The 17,034-nt window shown below is 42.1% G+C and overlaps 1 protein-coding gene across 3 annotated transcripts in view; it reads right to left on the bottom strand.

Annotated features, from left to right (window-relative positions):
• Window positions 1-17,034, bottom strand: part of MAD1L1 (mitotic arrest deficient 1 like 1) — a 385,605-nt gene that overhangs the window by 164,204 nt on the left and 204,367 nt on the right. For all 3 annotated transcript variants that reach the window (XM_052773151.1, XM_052773153.1, XM_052773154.1), the window contains 2 exons: window positions 13,741-13,829; window positions 5,580-5,670 (listed from right to left, as the gene is read on the bottom strand). In XM_052773151.1, the coding sequence (XP_052629111.1) occupies window positions 5,580-5,670; window positions 13,741-13,829 (180 nt within the window). The remainder of the gene's footprint in view (window positions 1-5,579; window positions 5,671-13,740; window positions 13,830-17,034) is intronic.

Raw genomic sequence — 17,034 nt, 5'->3', positions numbered from 1 at the left:
CAAGCTAGTTACTGCCTGGCTGCCAAAGTCCTAACTATAAAATGAGTCATTAATGCTCACAGAGCAGAAACGTTCCCTGTCCACCACACAGGGGAATCTGCGCTTGGGGTACAGCTCCCAGATGTTTTGTTAGTCCCTCAAAACACAGCGCCGGGCTAAGAGAGAGACTAGCCCAACCACAAAGGTTGCAGAGGGAAGGGAAAACAGAAACATGAGAGCTCTCTGGATGCCCCAGCACCTTCACTGTCCATAGACATTTGACTCCTGGAGAGCTTAATACAGCAGACAGCAGCCACCCGCTCTCCCTGCAGAGCCTCCCCTGCACAGAGCCTCCTGCTTTGGTGGGACCAACCACCACAAGTCCATGCTAGCTTAGGACAATTAAAATGGCCTAAAGTAGACAAATAGGACAAACCTTCAGACACCCACTCTATCTGTATCTAACTTAACCAATTACGTCAATTACTCTTACTAAAAAAATGATAATATTTCTGCTTGCAGAACTTGCTTATTTCTTATCTTCAAATCATTACAACACAGCTACCACCAAAGTGGACAAGTGGTTTATGCTTTAATTTGTACACAAATAATCAATTTAAAGCCTGGAAGAGACTAAGATTTAACCAGACTGATATCTTAAAATGTAAAATGGACGATAACAATAGCAAAGTTAGACATTTAGAAAGGATCTACTGCACATGCATTAATGAACGCCTCAAAACACATGAATAAAGTCATGCCAGCATGAAAAAATACCCCCAAATACTTTGTAGAGTATGCTTTTCTCAGGTACTTCCCTCATGGACACTGTAATAGGGAATTCAGTCCTTTCTATTCTGACAGCAAAATTTAGCATAAATACCAGCTTCTGGCTGGGGAGAGTTTTCTGATGACTGTCCCCGTACTATGTAGCTAGTCAACTCTTTCTGAGGTCTGAGATAATGGGCAAAAATCAATTATTTCGATATGTATGCATAATATTGCATTTTTATGAGTGTTGCTGTCATATTACTGACCAGCAGAAAAGCTAAACACAACTAGTTACTACTGCGACCAGGGGCATTGCACTCAAAGTTGATCAGTTCAGAGTTTGTGCCAAACCATGAACCTTTCACACAGCCAAACCACCCTGGTAGTGTTTCACCTAGTCCCTGAGATCCTCTCCCAGCTTTCTGTGACCCTGTTCAGGTTTCCTTGACTGCCAGCATCCACAGGTTATTCCTTTTACTCAGAAACAAGCAAGAAAATAAAGACTCCTTCCATTTAGCCTCATAAATACACATGCACACGCTCAAAGGGCTTAGGCTGCTACCTTGGCTATGGGACTAGAGGCAATTTTCAAGCCCAAATACATCTCCCTGTAGAAAACATCTCCCTGCCTTTTATCCATACAGATCCACTTATCTGAACTCTAACTGGAGTTTCATTTTCCTCACCAACCAGCTGTGAACTAATTACAAGGACTTCTAACTAGTCCTGCTCCCTCTCCAAGCAAATGGATCCAATTAAGTCAAACTGCAGCTGATTTTAATCAATCTTCCTTGAAGCAGCCAAACTTGAAGAATCTCTTCTCCTTCAGCTCGAAGAGTAGAGGAGAGCAGGAAAAGGAGGAGAGTAGTATTTGCATAAGGAACACTTCACATTCGCTTGGTTGCCTGTAAACACAAGGCTCCTAGCAGTAAGAAATGCTAATTGAACACTCCTCACAAGTCTTTCCTCCCACTTTATCCGAAAAGCACTGATTTGATCAGTCTCTTTTGTTCCTGGCATGGAGTTGCACTTTTCCACCAGCAGCTCAGGAAGATGGTCCAGATCATTTCAGATAACTAAACAAACCAAACCTTTCAACTGAAATCTCAGCAAGTCTGTCCACCATAGGCCAAGCAGTAACAGCACATTTGCTTTCCTGGAAGTCTTTTTTGCCTCATCGAAAGAAAGAAGGGTAGGGGAAAGGAAATAAAATTGTCTGGTTAAACCCACTCTTTTCATATATTATTTGAATCCCTCTCCTGAGCCACAGTTCAAATGTTTTTCTTAAGATAATGTCCTGGGCAATGGGGAGGCACTCTCAGCACAGTGTCATTTCTCTACAGTTCCAACATTTCTTGTGTTTTTGTAATCTGAGGTTTTTATTAGCAGTAAAGACCTGACCAGTGAGTAATATCCATGCTAAAGTCTTTATACCAGTGAAGGAAAATCAATGCAGCCTGCAGCTTGGTGTCAAGAGCCAAGGGGTTTTGGAAAAAGGGGTGTGTGGAGGTGGAAAGCACCTTCAACCATAATTCAAGCTGTCCCCACACAAGCACAGAATACAAAGAGATGTCAGATGTTATATACACTGCTGCGGATAGCTATCAGTATCTCAGTTTCTTTATTTGCTAATACTGAGCTCAGGGAGCGTGAATCACACAACTAACACAAAAGTACATTTCCATTTGCTCGCTTGCCCTCTGGCCGGTCCATCAGGGTCCTGTAGTTCACAAAGTGGGCTATTGTTATCAGCAGCCAAAGCAGAAATGAGCAGAATTCATGTGCCAATACTCTGATACAAAGGGATGCGAGAGGAGGCAAACATTTTTGAAACTTTACTCCTTTCCACACATCAATCCAGTCAAACATTGACGTTTTTAATTACCAAATATTAGCTGTATCTCCCTAGATTACATTCACTGCACGTAGCTTTGTGAACTCAACAGACTTCAGTCCAGTGTAAAGCAGTCAAAGCCTTAATTCTACATCCCGCCTCTTCCTCTTCAAAATTCACAACTTTAATACACCCCTTCTATGTATCTTTCATTTAGTAGATACAAGTCCAGAACGTCAGAGATTTTATTTTAAAAAAGAAGAAACTGCAGATTAAGATTTGTCAGAAATTGCCCTCATCCTACCTTGTTCAATGTCACCCCCTACTTTCTCTTACACCTTTATTTCATTTGATGCCATGCTTTTCCCATGTTTGCAATTTCAATCATCTTTCTCCTCAGTAAAATTTTCTTGTGATTTCTGTATACGAAATTTGTCTTGCCTTTTTTCCCTTTGTGATAAAGAGACGTTATTTTAACCCATCATTTCCCAGTGATTTCTTTCAGAGATAGGAATAAATAACATGTCAAACTAGCAACATTTCAGTGACCTTATATGAGTGTACAGTAATATTTTCAGCGTATTTTCTCAGCACTGATAGAAAAGGTGAATTTCTAAGCTTATCCTTAACTTAGTGGGTTCCCACTGTAAGGAACCTTCTTCCAATGTGTTTATAAAAAAAGTCATTCTAAGCTTGGCCAGTCAAGATATTTGATTCTCAAGGTGAATAAAAATGGGAAGGCTGATGTTTTCCCCTCTGAGGAGTTCTGAAATCTTGACCATTCAGGTGGGCACACACTGATCAATACTGACATTTCAGTATTCAGCTTATATATTCCTATATTTATGCTTTCCTCTATACTCCTCCTCTTTCAGAGAAGGTGCTTTTGGCATCCAGTCTTCTAAGACACAAGTAAAGTGAGAAGCTAAGGAAGGCGGGAGCTACCTCCTGTTAAATAAAGAATTAATGCCATGTCCTCAGCCTTGGCAAAGCAGATGCAAGAGCATGATTACCTTAATTCAGCTCACTAATTAGCCTTTTGGGGGACTGGCAGATTTCTCTTTCCTAGACCCGCTAAGCCAGGTGACCACCTTCTCTTTTTCCACACCTACATGTTCTCTCATCCCTCCCATATAATTTTTACTCTGCTCTATCTGCAGGTCATTCCTGTTCTCCCCCACTCCCTCCACAAAGCCCTGACCTGCACAATATTACGTTCAAACAGCGAGCACCATTAATGAGATAGGTCATGGGGGTCCTGCGATGAGCTTTCAAAGCCTTTTTTTGTGAACAGTACAACTGTTATTGTATAGTAGCTTTACCACAGTATGAAGGTCCCATCTTGTTCCTATCACCACATTACTTTTCTGTACTGTGAAAGCTCAGCTATCCAAATGGTAGCTGCTGATGATCTCCTCTACCAAGGACGAGAAGGCAGACAATTAGCAAAACTACACTGAAGACTTCAGACCTTTCCTCTTTGAACGTGCAATTTAAAAAACTTGGTGTTTTGGCATCTCAAGAGCAGTATGAGCAAACAAAGCAGAGCATCTTGAGATACCACAAAGAAAATAGGGAATTCCTCTGGTCAGGCCTTCTTGCAAAGCCAACACCCATTGTAAGACAATGTTGGCAGATTAAATGTGACCTGAGTGAGTTGTAATCTGCTCTGAAACCAAAGCTGCTGTTGTGTTTGTTGGAGACCTAAGCATCCAAACAGCAGCCCAAAGCTTTCATCTCCTTCTGATGACTGAAAACCAATTAAAGGAGAGCCGGGTGACAGGTTTCACACTAAACATGGCTCAGCAGAGATGCTCAGCAGCTCTTAGCTCCCTGCTTTATCAAAGCTGTCACTTCCCCTGTCTCTAGGAATTGGTAATAAAAAAAAAAAGGATTTGATTCGCCTCTAATAGGTGTCAAGATAAAATCAATGGTCTGTCTGAAATCTGGGTAATTTCAAACCTGCAGGTTTTCTACCATGAAGCAATTTACACAAAAATGGAAAAAAAAGAAGAGAGAAGGAAAGAAAAATTAAGAGAATGAAATGCTACAATGCCAAATTGTTCCGCATATCAGAGAGAACAGAAGGGAGAGATAACACTGTTCATAGCAGGATGGGCTTTGATTAAACAAACAGGCTCAGGTTCTTCTTTGCTCCAGCACCTTTCAAACAGGAAACACTATAAAAGCTTGAAGCAACTCCCATGCCCCTCCTCTGCACAGGCAAGCTGTTCCCAGAAGGAGAGCAAGCTGAATAGACAGTCCACTCAACTGCTGCAGGTGCCCTTGCCCTCCTTCAAGGAGGGTGAGACTTCACAGATCTATCCAGAGTGAGAAGCTGAAGACCTTCTGCCATATAGGACAGCACTACCTCAGGAAAAGGTAAAACACCCACAGCAGCACAGCAGAAGAAACACACCCTTTTGTCCTTCTGACTCCACACCTTCTGCGCTCCATCTCTGTGGCCTGGAGATGCTGCCATGTCGTCCTCTCAATAACACTGATGCTTCCTGGCTTAGAAAACTACTACCTAATGAGGCCACAAACTGGTGGTCTCCATCGCTGACAGCAGCAGTGGAGTCTTCAGTACGAATAGAGCTCAAATTTTCATATCAGCTCCGTGCTGTTAAGCCTTGTCTACACGTCCACTTTGGCACAAATGAATTTGGAGACAGACAACTGATGGTAGTGGAGTTATTTCAAATGGAACAGTTTTTGAGGCTCCAAGAAGAAAAAGAAGAGGTTCTAGGCAAAGGCATTGAAAAAGACAACTGCATTTGTGTGATTGCACCTGACATCAAAACACTCCGATAACACAGTCAGAGATACAGGTGTGTTGGTGCAGTTTGCATAGGCTTCTGAAAAATGCCTTGCCCAGATTGAGGGAAGTGAAGTTGCATGCTGTGAGCATTCTGGCACATCTGTGCCATAGAAGAGCTATGGTGAATGGACCACATCAGGCTCTCCAGCTGCTCTGGACCTCCACATTTCCTACCTGCAGAGTTAGCTTCTCCAGTTTCATTTCCAGAGATCTGTTCTCCTCTTCCAGCTTGCTGCGTTCAGCTTCGAGCTCCTCAATTTTCAGCCTGGAGAAGAAGGGGAAGTTAATAGACACTGTGTCCCTGCACAGTCCCACCACAAATAATCAAGTAAAACATGAAATCACAAGCAGTATCAGATTATTCCTGTATTTGGTACCACAAAGCCACACTACTGAAGCAGTTAAAACATGACTAAAAGATACAAGTTTGTATGATGAAAATGTAATTTGTAAAAGTATATTAAAAATATACAACTTCAATATAAAGCAAATCCAACTTAGATACTTCTTGAACCACAGACTGAGTTTAGACCATCGTGTTTAACAACCACCAACAGCTAAAATCTCCATGAGTGCATCAAATCTCTTTTTGATCTGATTTATACTTTTGGCCTTCACAACACTCCTTGGCAGTAAGTTCCACAATTTAATTATCTGCTGTATGAAAAATTAGTTCATTTTGGTTTATACTTCACATGTGATTATTTCACTGAGGGCCTTTTAGTTCTGCTATGAAAAGTTGTGAATAATTGTACCATACTCCCCTCTCCATACCACTTTAGAGGCCTCCTCTATTATTTCCTGAAGAATCTCAATTTAGTCTTTCCTCACATCAAGGATTTTCCATATTTCTGCTCATCTTTATTGCCCTTCCTTGTTCTTCTTCAAGTTTTATATAGACTTTTTGCTATGGGAAAAGCTAGAACTACAAACAGCATTCAGATGTATTCAGTGGTATAATGAGGCTTTCTGGTTTGTTCTCAACTTCTTTTCTAATAATTCCTAGTATTCTATTTGTCTTTTTAACTGAGGAGCACTTACCTGACATTTTTAGAAAACTGTTCACAATAATGTAAGATCTCTTTCTTGAGTGATAACAGCTCATTTAGAGCCCACTATTGTGGGAGTGAAAGTAAAGGCATTTTTTCTTATGTACATGGGTTTTGCAGTTATTGACGTACAACTTCACTTCCCATCTTGAGCAGCATAAGATTCTTCTGAAACTCTGAAGAGTCTGATAAGCTGAATAATTTCATATTACCTCAAATTCTGTCACCTCACTACTCACAAACACCTCTTTGTGTTGGACAACAAGTTCCCAATAAAAACCATTCTAGGACCTAGTGGAAAACCCTCAGTATCGAGAAAACATTTATTCTTTGATTTTCCATCTTTTAACTTTGTATTACATATGCAAATTAATGGAACAAAAATGCATCAAGGTTTACAAAGTAGAAAGACGTTATATTATCTCTGGCTCCAGAAATCCTGGAGACAAGGCACCAGAAGCTAGGAGAGCCTTCTGGCAAAGTACCCCAGTAGCTTTGCCCTATTTGCACGGTCATCCACCACCAGCCATCCCAGCAGACAGTACCAGGGACCAGCCAGCCCTCTGTGATTTTTATATTCTTATTAATCCAAGAAAGAACCTTCTTTCTTATTCCATCAGAGTGAAGTTTCTTTGTGACCTTTGGCTCAAAGCTTTTTGAAAGGTCAAATGTATTATATCAACCATATTAGCCTTAGCCAAATGATTGTCGAATCCTTCAGAGAACTCTATCAAACTTGTTAGGCAGGGGATATTATTACAAAACATTCGACAGAACATTTTTGCTTGCATTTAAGTACAGAGTACAAAAACCTTAATGCTGCTTCAAGAAACTCACCTTTCACGTTAACTTCCTGGGATTAACTGTGCAAATACTGCATATTAACATTGATCTTTGCATTCAATTTTCTCAGGATCCTTTTCCAGAATATTTTTTTTAAATTAATTATCTTGCTTGATAACACTAACTTTTAAATGATCTATATTAAGCTGAAAATCCTTGTGCCGTGACAATAAAGAATGCACCCACCTGCCAATATCCAAAAATTACGCAACAGAAATTTCAGGTACAACGAAGTCATCTCTCCTATTCACTGGGCAAAAGTTACAAACTTTTCCTTAGAAGCCAGTTGATCTACAACATGTTCAGCACAGAAATGTCTCCTTTAAAAATATGCAGCTTCAATTGCTTAAATTATTTGTAAGCCCGACCCCTGCTGGTAATTTTCAGATATTTTAAAGTATAATCTTTTTTCACTCTTGGAAGCTTCTAAAATGCCGAGGAACGGCTTTTAGCATTGTCTAGGCTGTTAAAAAAGATCATCGATAATTTCCAGAAGAGACGCAAAGCCAGTGGGGATGCAGGATGCTGAAGAAGCAGGAGACTGAAAAGGTCAGAAAAAATGGAAATTCAAAATGGAATTAGTGCTTTTAATAGCATGTTTCTAAATAGATTGCAGAACAGGCCACAAGAAGAGCAATGTTTTTCTCTGAGGAACAACAGCGCAGCAGCTACTGAAAGGTCAGAGCCAGACACAGGACTCTCATCAGTACTTTCTCCATACTTGACATGTTGAATTTTTAATTTAGAACAAATTTCTCCCCATCCAGCCTCCCAAATAAACTGTGATGTTGCCATTATCTGCCTGCAGAACTTCTCTCCATGCGGAAGTTTAAGCTCAGGCCTCTTAGTTGCCCTTTAAAAATCATTTGTAGCAGCCACCAGAAAACACTTCACAAAGATCAGAGACACAAGCAAGCTGTAACAAGGGTAGGTTTAAGTCACTATATTTTTGTGCTCTTTCACCTGCAATTTTAAGATTTAATAATTCGTTCATGCCCTTCATGACTCACTGAAGAAACAGCGATGATTCAAAGCCCAGGGTGCTCACAGTCAGGCAGCAGACAGACCCCGGACCGCGTATTTTGCGACCGGCAGCACGCCTGAGAGCGCCTGCGAGCGTGGCTGAAGTTCACAGCCTCTCCCCCGTGAGCTCGCCCTTGGGCTCATCCCTCAGCTGCCTGCTCCTTCCCGGTACCCCAGTTATCGGGGTATCCTCCTTTCCAGACACAGCGTGGGGTTTCCCACCGTGTGCACGGAGCTGCCCTCCACGCTGCCTCGGCTCTGCTCTCCTTCAGAGACGAAACTGGCTGCTTTCTCCACGCTGAGGACCGGGAACATTGCTGTAACCTCTGCACCAGAGAGGTTTTTAGGACTAACGCTTTCACTACTTATCTCTCTTCTAACCTATTTTTAACACTGTTAAGTGTCCTGGATCTCCAGTGGGAAAGCATTAAGAACCATTAGCAAACAGTTTGTGCTTTGCTTTCCAGCCCTGGGGAACTCTTCCCAATGGCAAAGAGAGAGAAGCAAGGGAAATCCTATCTATATATAAACACAGCAAAGCATTTGCAGCTGGTGGTTAAGATACCGCAGTCAAATATTGAAAAATATTTACTTGTTTGGCACTCGAATTTTTTCATTTACGTAAACTCAGGTACAGGGCCAACTGTGTACTGCTTTTGGAAGCACCAGCATCCAGTCTGCGTGCACCTTGTGCTCTCTCTGTCCAGGGACATCTGCACAAGATATGTGATGCTATTTTATCACCAATTTGCATGCCTCAACTTATTACTTTCAGGTAGGTAGAACAATCCAAGATAAATTCATGTGAGAACCACAAAAAGCAGAGTACAGAAACATCTGGGTACAGCACAACCATCTATCAACTTAATGTTTGGCCTGGAATGAATGCTGGCGCCCATTTTAAAAGCAGCCTTGCAGCACGAGGAAGGAAGAAACATCAGTTACTTTCTGAAATACTGACACCATTCTCAAGTTTCATGATACAGGGAAAAATCATTTGGATTAATTTCTGGAAAATTTACCAACTTCTCCATACAGAGGTTTGAAAACATGAAAATATTTAAACTCTGGCAAAGATCTCTTCGCATTTCTGGAAGACTCTTCCCGCATCACATGCAGACAGCTTAACCCAGAGTTGAAGGCTCCACAGGCACAAGGTAAATTCAAACCACCTCCGCAGCCTTTCACAAGATCAAACTTAGTGCAAGAATACAGATTCATTGCCATTTGCTCTGACTTGTGGATTTTCCCACTTTTAAAAACTGAGCTTTATATTGCCTCCATTGCATGTTTCACTGTCCCAAATTAGAAGGGAGAATAAGGAAAAAAAGAAAAATCACAAAAACCCTACAGCCTCTGGTCTCCTGAAATGACACTTGTGAGAATCGGGAGACATCCCACCATATGCATTCAGTCTATCTAAAAAATGCTTAGATGGTGAGCAACAGCTGCTAGAGAGAAAGGCCAGGCTGCTCCTATTTTAGAAAGGAAGATGGGGGGAATCTGTTTGATTTTCAACAGCATCTAGGCACTTCCAAAAGTCTCTCTTGGTCGAGAGCTTTTCACTGGAGTTAACCAGTGACAACTCCCCACCATCACCCCTTTATCTTTCTCTTATTCGTTTTTAGCGTTCTCGGATGTGTTATGTGATTGCCTGTAGAGCAGCACGGATATCGCCAACGAGGACATGTCTCACAGAGGCCCCATCTGCGAAGAGGACATGGCCATGTGGAAAAGCTATTGCTGAACAGGAAACTATTGAATGGAGCAGAAAATGTATGTGTTGGGAAGATGCTATTAAGGGATCCAGATGGCATTGAGATGGTGTTAGGAGCAGAGCAGACAGAATTCCAGCAAGTGTGACTAATAGGCATTGGCAAGGACATGAATTTCTTTTGAATTACTGTAACTCTACCCAGTCACTAAATCCACAGAAAACATTTAGGATTTACTGGGGTTGCAGTTTGACAGCAGAAGGAAAAAGTTCAGATTTGTTCCAGCTGAAAAGGTCCTTCAGCTGTTGCCACTTAAGTCTTTAGTGAAGTTCTTTTTAAATATATTACTTTTATTTATAGGTTCTGAAATACTACTTTCTGCAGTTACCACCTTCCTTCTAAAAGGTGCTAATGCCTAAATGCTCTCTGCTTTGCTACACCCCACAGTGCATGAACTCAACAGTTTGACCACTTTTTCTTCTCATAAGATCTGCAGAATATAAACAAAAATGATTTCAGAGGAAGCAGCAAGAAGTGTGAGAAATGACAGCATTAGCACTGCCTTTTATTGTCTCTTCAGAAATGATGATGCTGGGAGAGAGTTTCACATTTGAAGTTATAAAAGGTCTGACGAAAGAGCACTTTGTTCTCAAGAGAAGGAGGAAAAACTGATAAAGTCTTTCAAGTTTCTCACTGAAAATTTACTTTCCACGCTCAAGAAAAATGAGGCAAAAGATACATTTTTAAAAGCTTTCATTCATTCACAGGAGGTGAATACAGATTCAAAGGATTAATATGGATTTTTTTTCTCCTTTATGTCTCTCCTGCTTTTGTTTTAGAAGTTAGCTTCTAACCATGGGGTGTATATGGAAATGCCTGGAGGCTCACAGTCCATTCCTGCTCTGCAGACTCCCCTCGCTGGCTTCTGCTGGTTTTCCCCTATTTTTCACATTCCTTCATGACAGCAGCTAACTGGAGAGGCTGGGCTCAGTCCAGAAGACCAGACGCATTGTACTGTAGGTTAATGGGATTTCAAAGACCACAATAAACTACAGAGATAGAAATAACTCCCTCATAAGCTGTGGCATTTCTTTCCCCACTTTCCAATTTGAAAGTTTGCATTCTTCCCCCTGTTTTCTGCCAGAATTAATTTCTGGCAGCAGTCTGTAAAAGGAAGGAGTAACAGTGGAGCTCATGTTGCTCACTCCTCCTTAGCAGCTACATAAAATTGAGTAAACCAGTCCTGCTGAGGCGCACAAGGACACAGGAGGATGATGAGCACAGCAGACCTATTCCCCTCCCATACGAATCTCTGTTTTCCTCCAAAGCCCTTCTGTTCTTTAATCACAGCTACCCCATTCACCTCTGCTGTACAGAGAGGACACATCCAGCCGAGCCACGAGGATTGTTCTGGCATGGACCACAGCACATTATTCCTGAACCCCAAAAGCCTGGGGGAAGAGAGTGATTTATCTTGTGCTACTTTGAGAAGGAGCTTCCTCTATGAAGAAAGAACTTGGCCCAGTTTCTTGTCCAATGCACAGAAAGTGCCAGAAAACACAAAATAAGGCCCAACCATATCCTTTGACTGCTTAAGTCTAGAATGGGAACAGGCCTGTGTTTCTGTCATACTTTGTGTGAAAGGTTTGACGCAATTTCATGAAAGGAGGAGGGAGATGAGGTTAGTAATCAAAGAAATTCTTTAAAAACAGAGAAAAACATTACCTAGGGGAGTTTAGGGCTACCTTTGAGCCGAACCAAACACCACAATCCTGTTCAACAAGCAGGTACTTGTGAGCTCCACTTGTCCCTGCCCAGGAAATAGATTTTAATTCAGGGTGAAGCCAGACATCTCTATCCCCACTGCCAAGAGCCTTGTGCAATATGAAGTGGTCCTGGGCTATGTAGCAATCCAGCTGTTTCCCCCTACACATGCTGTCCCTCAAGCTGCTCAGTTAATAGATGGCAAATGCTGTTCAGTGAAGATAAACACCGAATAATGAGTCTTGGAGGTGAAAATAAAGAGACTGAACGTCTCCTACATGAAAGGGTGCTGCAGCCCATACCAACCCTGGGAGGGAGAGACTGAGGAGGTACTGTAGAAATACTCTGAAAACCTTCAGCTCCCAGAAGGCAGCAAACAGGATTCTGGCTTTACTGATATAAGGGCATACTATTAATCAGGAGTGACGGGTTTAATGTTGCTGAGGAGATGCTGAATACTTCCGCAGCAGTATAAACATCAGGTTTCAGAGGGTCTAGTGCACCCTAGCAAAGGAAAAACCTCAATGAGCTCAGGTCAAACAAACATCCACAATACACAAAAGCAGATGGAGACAGGTTTATCCCCCTGAAAAAGGGAAGCCATAGCATACTATCCTTTACCAGAACTCAAACATATGATAGAATAAAAAAAGGGAGATGTATGCCTTGGGTCTCCGGAACTATTACACCACCTTGAGGGAACTATAGAAGTGAGTCCCTAAGATTAGGTGTACAGCCCTAAAACGTATTGGAAGAGCTTAGCTGAACATGTGTTATTTTCAAACACCTCCCTGCTGCTATGGAAGTGGGCTTTCAAAGCCGTAAAACAAGCTCCAGAGGCAAAGCACAAGAGCAAAGTCATAACGTACAGGCCAGTAATTTCTGCTTTCTGCAAGATTCTGTTTGCTGCAAAATCTTGCTTTCAGTCCTATGAGGCAGTAACACTTTATAGCGATGGAGCTGAAAATATAAAAGAATTAAGAAGTGAAACTCCAGCCAAAGTGTTACATTAGCTGAGAATAAACTCAGCCTGTCAAGATCTGATTTGCTCAGCTTAAATAAAAGGAACTTTATTAAACATTCAGAAACAGATGAACTTTTCTGGGCTCAGTACTCAGTATTTACTGTGTCCCCTGCTTTGGAATGGAAGCTGTAAATGCTTTAATAAATACATGGAACGGTTGTCTACCTTCACTGTAGCTTTTGTAAATGCTCATGTATCCTCTGCCGAAACGCTGTTTTGTAACTTCTCTTTCACTGAATCACAACAGGTACCCCTCTGCCATCTGCAGCAATGCACAAGGGGAAACATCCCTCTTTTATCTTCAGTGCTACACACACATCAGCATCACAAAAGCTGGATTCTAAACCTCTTCACACACATGCCAACAGATCCTGTATTTACAGTCGAGATTTGGTCAGAATAAGAAACAAACAGCAATGCTGTTTCCACAGGAAAGAAAGTCCACAGGGGGAATAGTGACGCAGGAGCCAGTTTTATGAATTAACTGAGAGCAAGAGACCCCAAACATTAAAGGAAAAGAGCCTCCAGCCTCCCAAAAGACAGAAAAGCTTACAAAGTATCGAAATGCAGGAAAGATCAGGGGCTGAGGCTTTCTGCTAATGCTTCATGGATTTCTCATGTCCATAAAAGCAAAAAGTGTGCTCAGGAAAAGAACATCCTACTTCAAAAGTACAAGGAAAATATGTTCTATCGATGCTACCATGCTGTTCCCTGAATAGCAGGCAGCCTATGTACATAGGCAGTCTATATGCATATACTTTTTCATGCATTGCGGCATGGTGAGGTCCTATACCTGGTGCTCTACCACGAGATGGCAATAACCACACCAGGCAGTAAAACTACCCCGCGCATTTCCCTTCTCATTAGTTCCACCGAAAATAGTAGAATCTTCTCAGCTTTCTCCTTGCTTTGCCTACCTGAGTGTGTCAACCTCCTCCTTGGTGATGACAGTACTTTGCTCAGCTGTACACTCTTGAGACTTCAGGACCTTCATCTCCACCTCCAGCTGCAGAAGAGAAAAGGCATTAGTTCCTCCAGCACTAATAAGGGGCACCCATGAACAGCAAAGGGAGGAGGAAGAAATCCTGATATTCTGCCCAGATGAGACCTTTCTCAGGATATGGATGTGAAGCACAACTCTTCATGTGTTGAATGTCAAAATCTCTGTTAACCCTCCTTCCCTTTGCAATCCCTTTTGCCTTCCCCAACATTTTCTCCACGGTAGATGACACACAGAAAGTTGATTGTTTCTAAGCAAAGCTTCTGCTTCTCTTCCAGATATTTCCCCTACCTGTCCCCCACGGATAATGGGATGCAGAGAATTATCTGTGCGGTATTAGGAGCACACTGGCACCCGAGATTCAGTATTGACAATTCAACCTCATTTAGCTTCAATTCCTCCCTAGAAGAAATGAACCACAGGGTTATGCTGCCTTTTTCAGGACAACTCTCAGACACATACACTGAATCCAGAAGACCGGGGAATATTATTACCAGCACTTTCCAATATACAATTCTAGCTCAAGTAGCTGCTCAGGTAGCTCTGGTGGAACAAACAAACAATTAAGAATACTTTCTGCCTCTGGCCTTGTTTGGAAAGGAACTCACAAGAAAGTACTTCAAAACTCTACAGACATGAAAACTTCTTACCCAGACTCTACCGTTCCCAGGCTCCCTGACTTACAGGAATCTGTATCCCTAATTCAGCTATGAAGACAATGCTTAGGCTGATAAACTACCTAAGTAACTTGTTTCAAAACCCCTCAGAAAATGATTTATTATGGAGTGTAATCAGAGACAAACTACCTAGAGAATACTCAAACTTCTGTTCCAGCACCTTCTCCCAGCTAAGACCTCCTTTACACTCCTCCTTGAGATTTTGGATTTCCTTTTGTCACCTGTCTTTTACCACCTGGCAACTAATTCCCCTAATAAATCTATTGACAGAAACTATATTTTTCACCCAGTAGGAAAACAATAAGCAATCCAGCCCTAATTATAGACGCAAAACTTATGACCACAGAGAGCTCAGCATCAGGGAAATAACCCATTAATACAACATTCCATTCAATAGCACAGATTAGACTTGTAGAGCAAAATCATATTGCAACGGCAAACTTCTTGCAAAGACAGCAAGCTGGCAGAAACTCCCCAATTTTACAAGGAAGAAGAGCATATTGACATGTGCAGTTATATTGCTCAGCCCGAACTGAAATTTTGACATATTGCCTCTTTGGCCTTCCATGCTTACCAGAAAAGACAGACAGACCATGGCAGCACTGTTAGCAGGAAAAGGCAGAAAAGGGACGGTTGGATTATTCTCCCTCCCCTTTCTGATACCACAGGGATGGAGCAGAAGAGAGAGGGTAGAAAAGAGGTTTTCGCCAAGTTTCCCCCGGCACCCCAAAGCCCTGCATTCTCCCCCTGCCTGTCAAAAGGCATCCAGGAAGGAAAAATAAGCAAAGGCCCACCTGCATCATCAGGCTGTACAAATGTTAATGTATATTAGCTGCCTGATAAGATTATCACAGCCAGAAATGCTTCCCTCAATTTTCTGATTACTGAGCTTATCTCTCCCAGCTCAGCCCATCACAGATGGCTGGGGATAAAGCAAGCATGCCAGATAATTCCAGGAATGTGAATAAAAGGTACCAGGACGAGGAGCAGGCTTCAATTCCAACCTACTTCTAGCAGGAAAACATTCATTATATCTCCCATTTCCCACGTCTGCTAAAGCCTGGATGTGTTTGCTATTAAGAGTTTTGTGCTGCTTTCTGGACTGCATGTGGACAGCATTTGAAGATGGAAGGGCCGGTAAATATGTTATTTATCATAAGCTAAGCGGGCTCAGCCTTGAGCCCAACTGCCACCTGTTCACCGACATGAGCAGATAAATCATGGCCGCCTTCTCGGGGGAGAAGTGGGGGCAGAGCGGGTGGGCGAGTAATCTGTTATTGTGATCTGGGCTTTCTTGTGTTGGCTGCGTAGAAAGGAAAAAAATGGAGTGTGTAATGGGAAAAGGAGACGGGAGAGTGAATGCACACATGCTCAAGTGAATGCTGCCGTGAAAAGTATCAGTGCAGGTCTCGCCTGATATACAGCGGTGACAAATTAGTGCCAGGTACGCTCAGTCGTGGTGTGATGAGATTCTGCTGGGTTTCTAAGAATAAGCCGTTGAAAGAGAATGAGGAGGGAAGGGCACAGGGACTGTAAGGGCATTTTATGTCATTTCTGCATCCTCCCAATTTTCAAGCGCCAAAACTACCTGGACTGAAAATATGATGTGCATGAGGTGAGAAGGGAGAGGAGGGCACAGTGATACGTTTACAGATGAAACTGGCTTGAGCGTTAAATGTTGACACGGACCTGCTTCCCAGAACTAGGATTAAAACTACTGGAGAGTTTCAAGTTCAGGTCAAGGCACAACTTTGTGCCACAGCAAATTATTGTCAGTAAAACCTCACTAACCGTTTATGAAAAAAAGAGAGTAAAACAATTAAGGTATTAAATATTTCATTCAAAATATGCTGGTTTCCTTTAATTGTTAGGGTTTCAGCGAGGAAAACATCCCTGCCTGCCAATCTCACAGAAGATATTGAAAAAGTTATTTATGTTATTTATGTCTTTTCCAGGGCAAAAAGAAAGTTAGCTGAGATAAGATGGAGTGGCTTATTGTTGGGATCCAATTCTGCTTTTCCAAAGGCAACACAGTGCAGGCAAATAGGTCTTCATGAAACGAGAATGAAGAGAACAGCAAAAAAAGAGCAAAAAATAAGGAAACTGTTGATAAAACCTTCCTCTTACTTGCAGTTTCACCTGCTGGACAATGCAAGCAGAACATGATGTCACCAGCCTCTGGTCAGACCTGGCACACTTGTACCAGTGTAACGCTGCGTCAGACATTGCCACTACCTGCTCCTCCAGCTGGACCTTCCCTGCAGTTCTGCCCATGATGCAGTCAAGACAGAAAGCAGAGAAAAGAGAAAGAAGCAGCAAAACTGAATGAGGAAAACAAGCAACAGGAAGGCAGTAATAGGAGAAATACAAACTCATGTTCTACATAATTTTCAGCACTATGTGCAAACCTCACAGGCGAGGAGGTTACCAAGACCATTCCCTTTGACACAGCTTCTCAGGATAGCTCCAGGGACCAGGTGATAAACGTGAAATGACTCACCGCGGTGGCAGAGTTTGTCCTTTCCTGTTCACTT

Source organism: Harpia harpyja, chromosome 21 (genome assembly GCF_026419915.1).
Source record: "Harpia harpyja isolate bHarHar1 chromosome 21, bHarHar1 primary haplotype, whole genome shotgun sequence".
Lineage (NCBI taxonomy): Eukaryota > Metazoa > Chordata > Aves > Accipitriformes > Accipitridae > Harpia > Harpia harpyja.
Note: the sequence above shows the minus strand (reverse complement) of the source record. Positions and strands in the feature narration are given on the sequence as shown.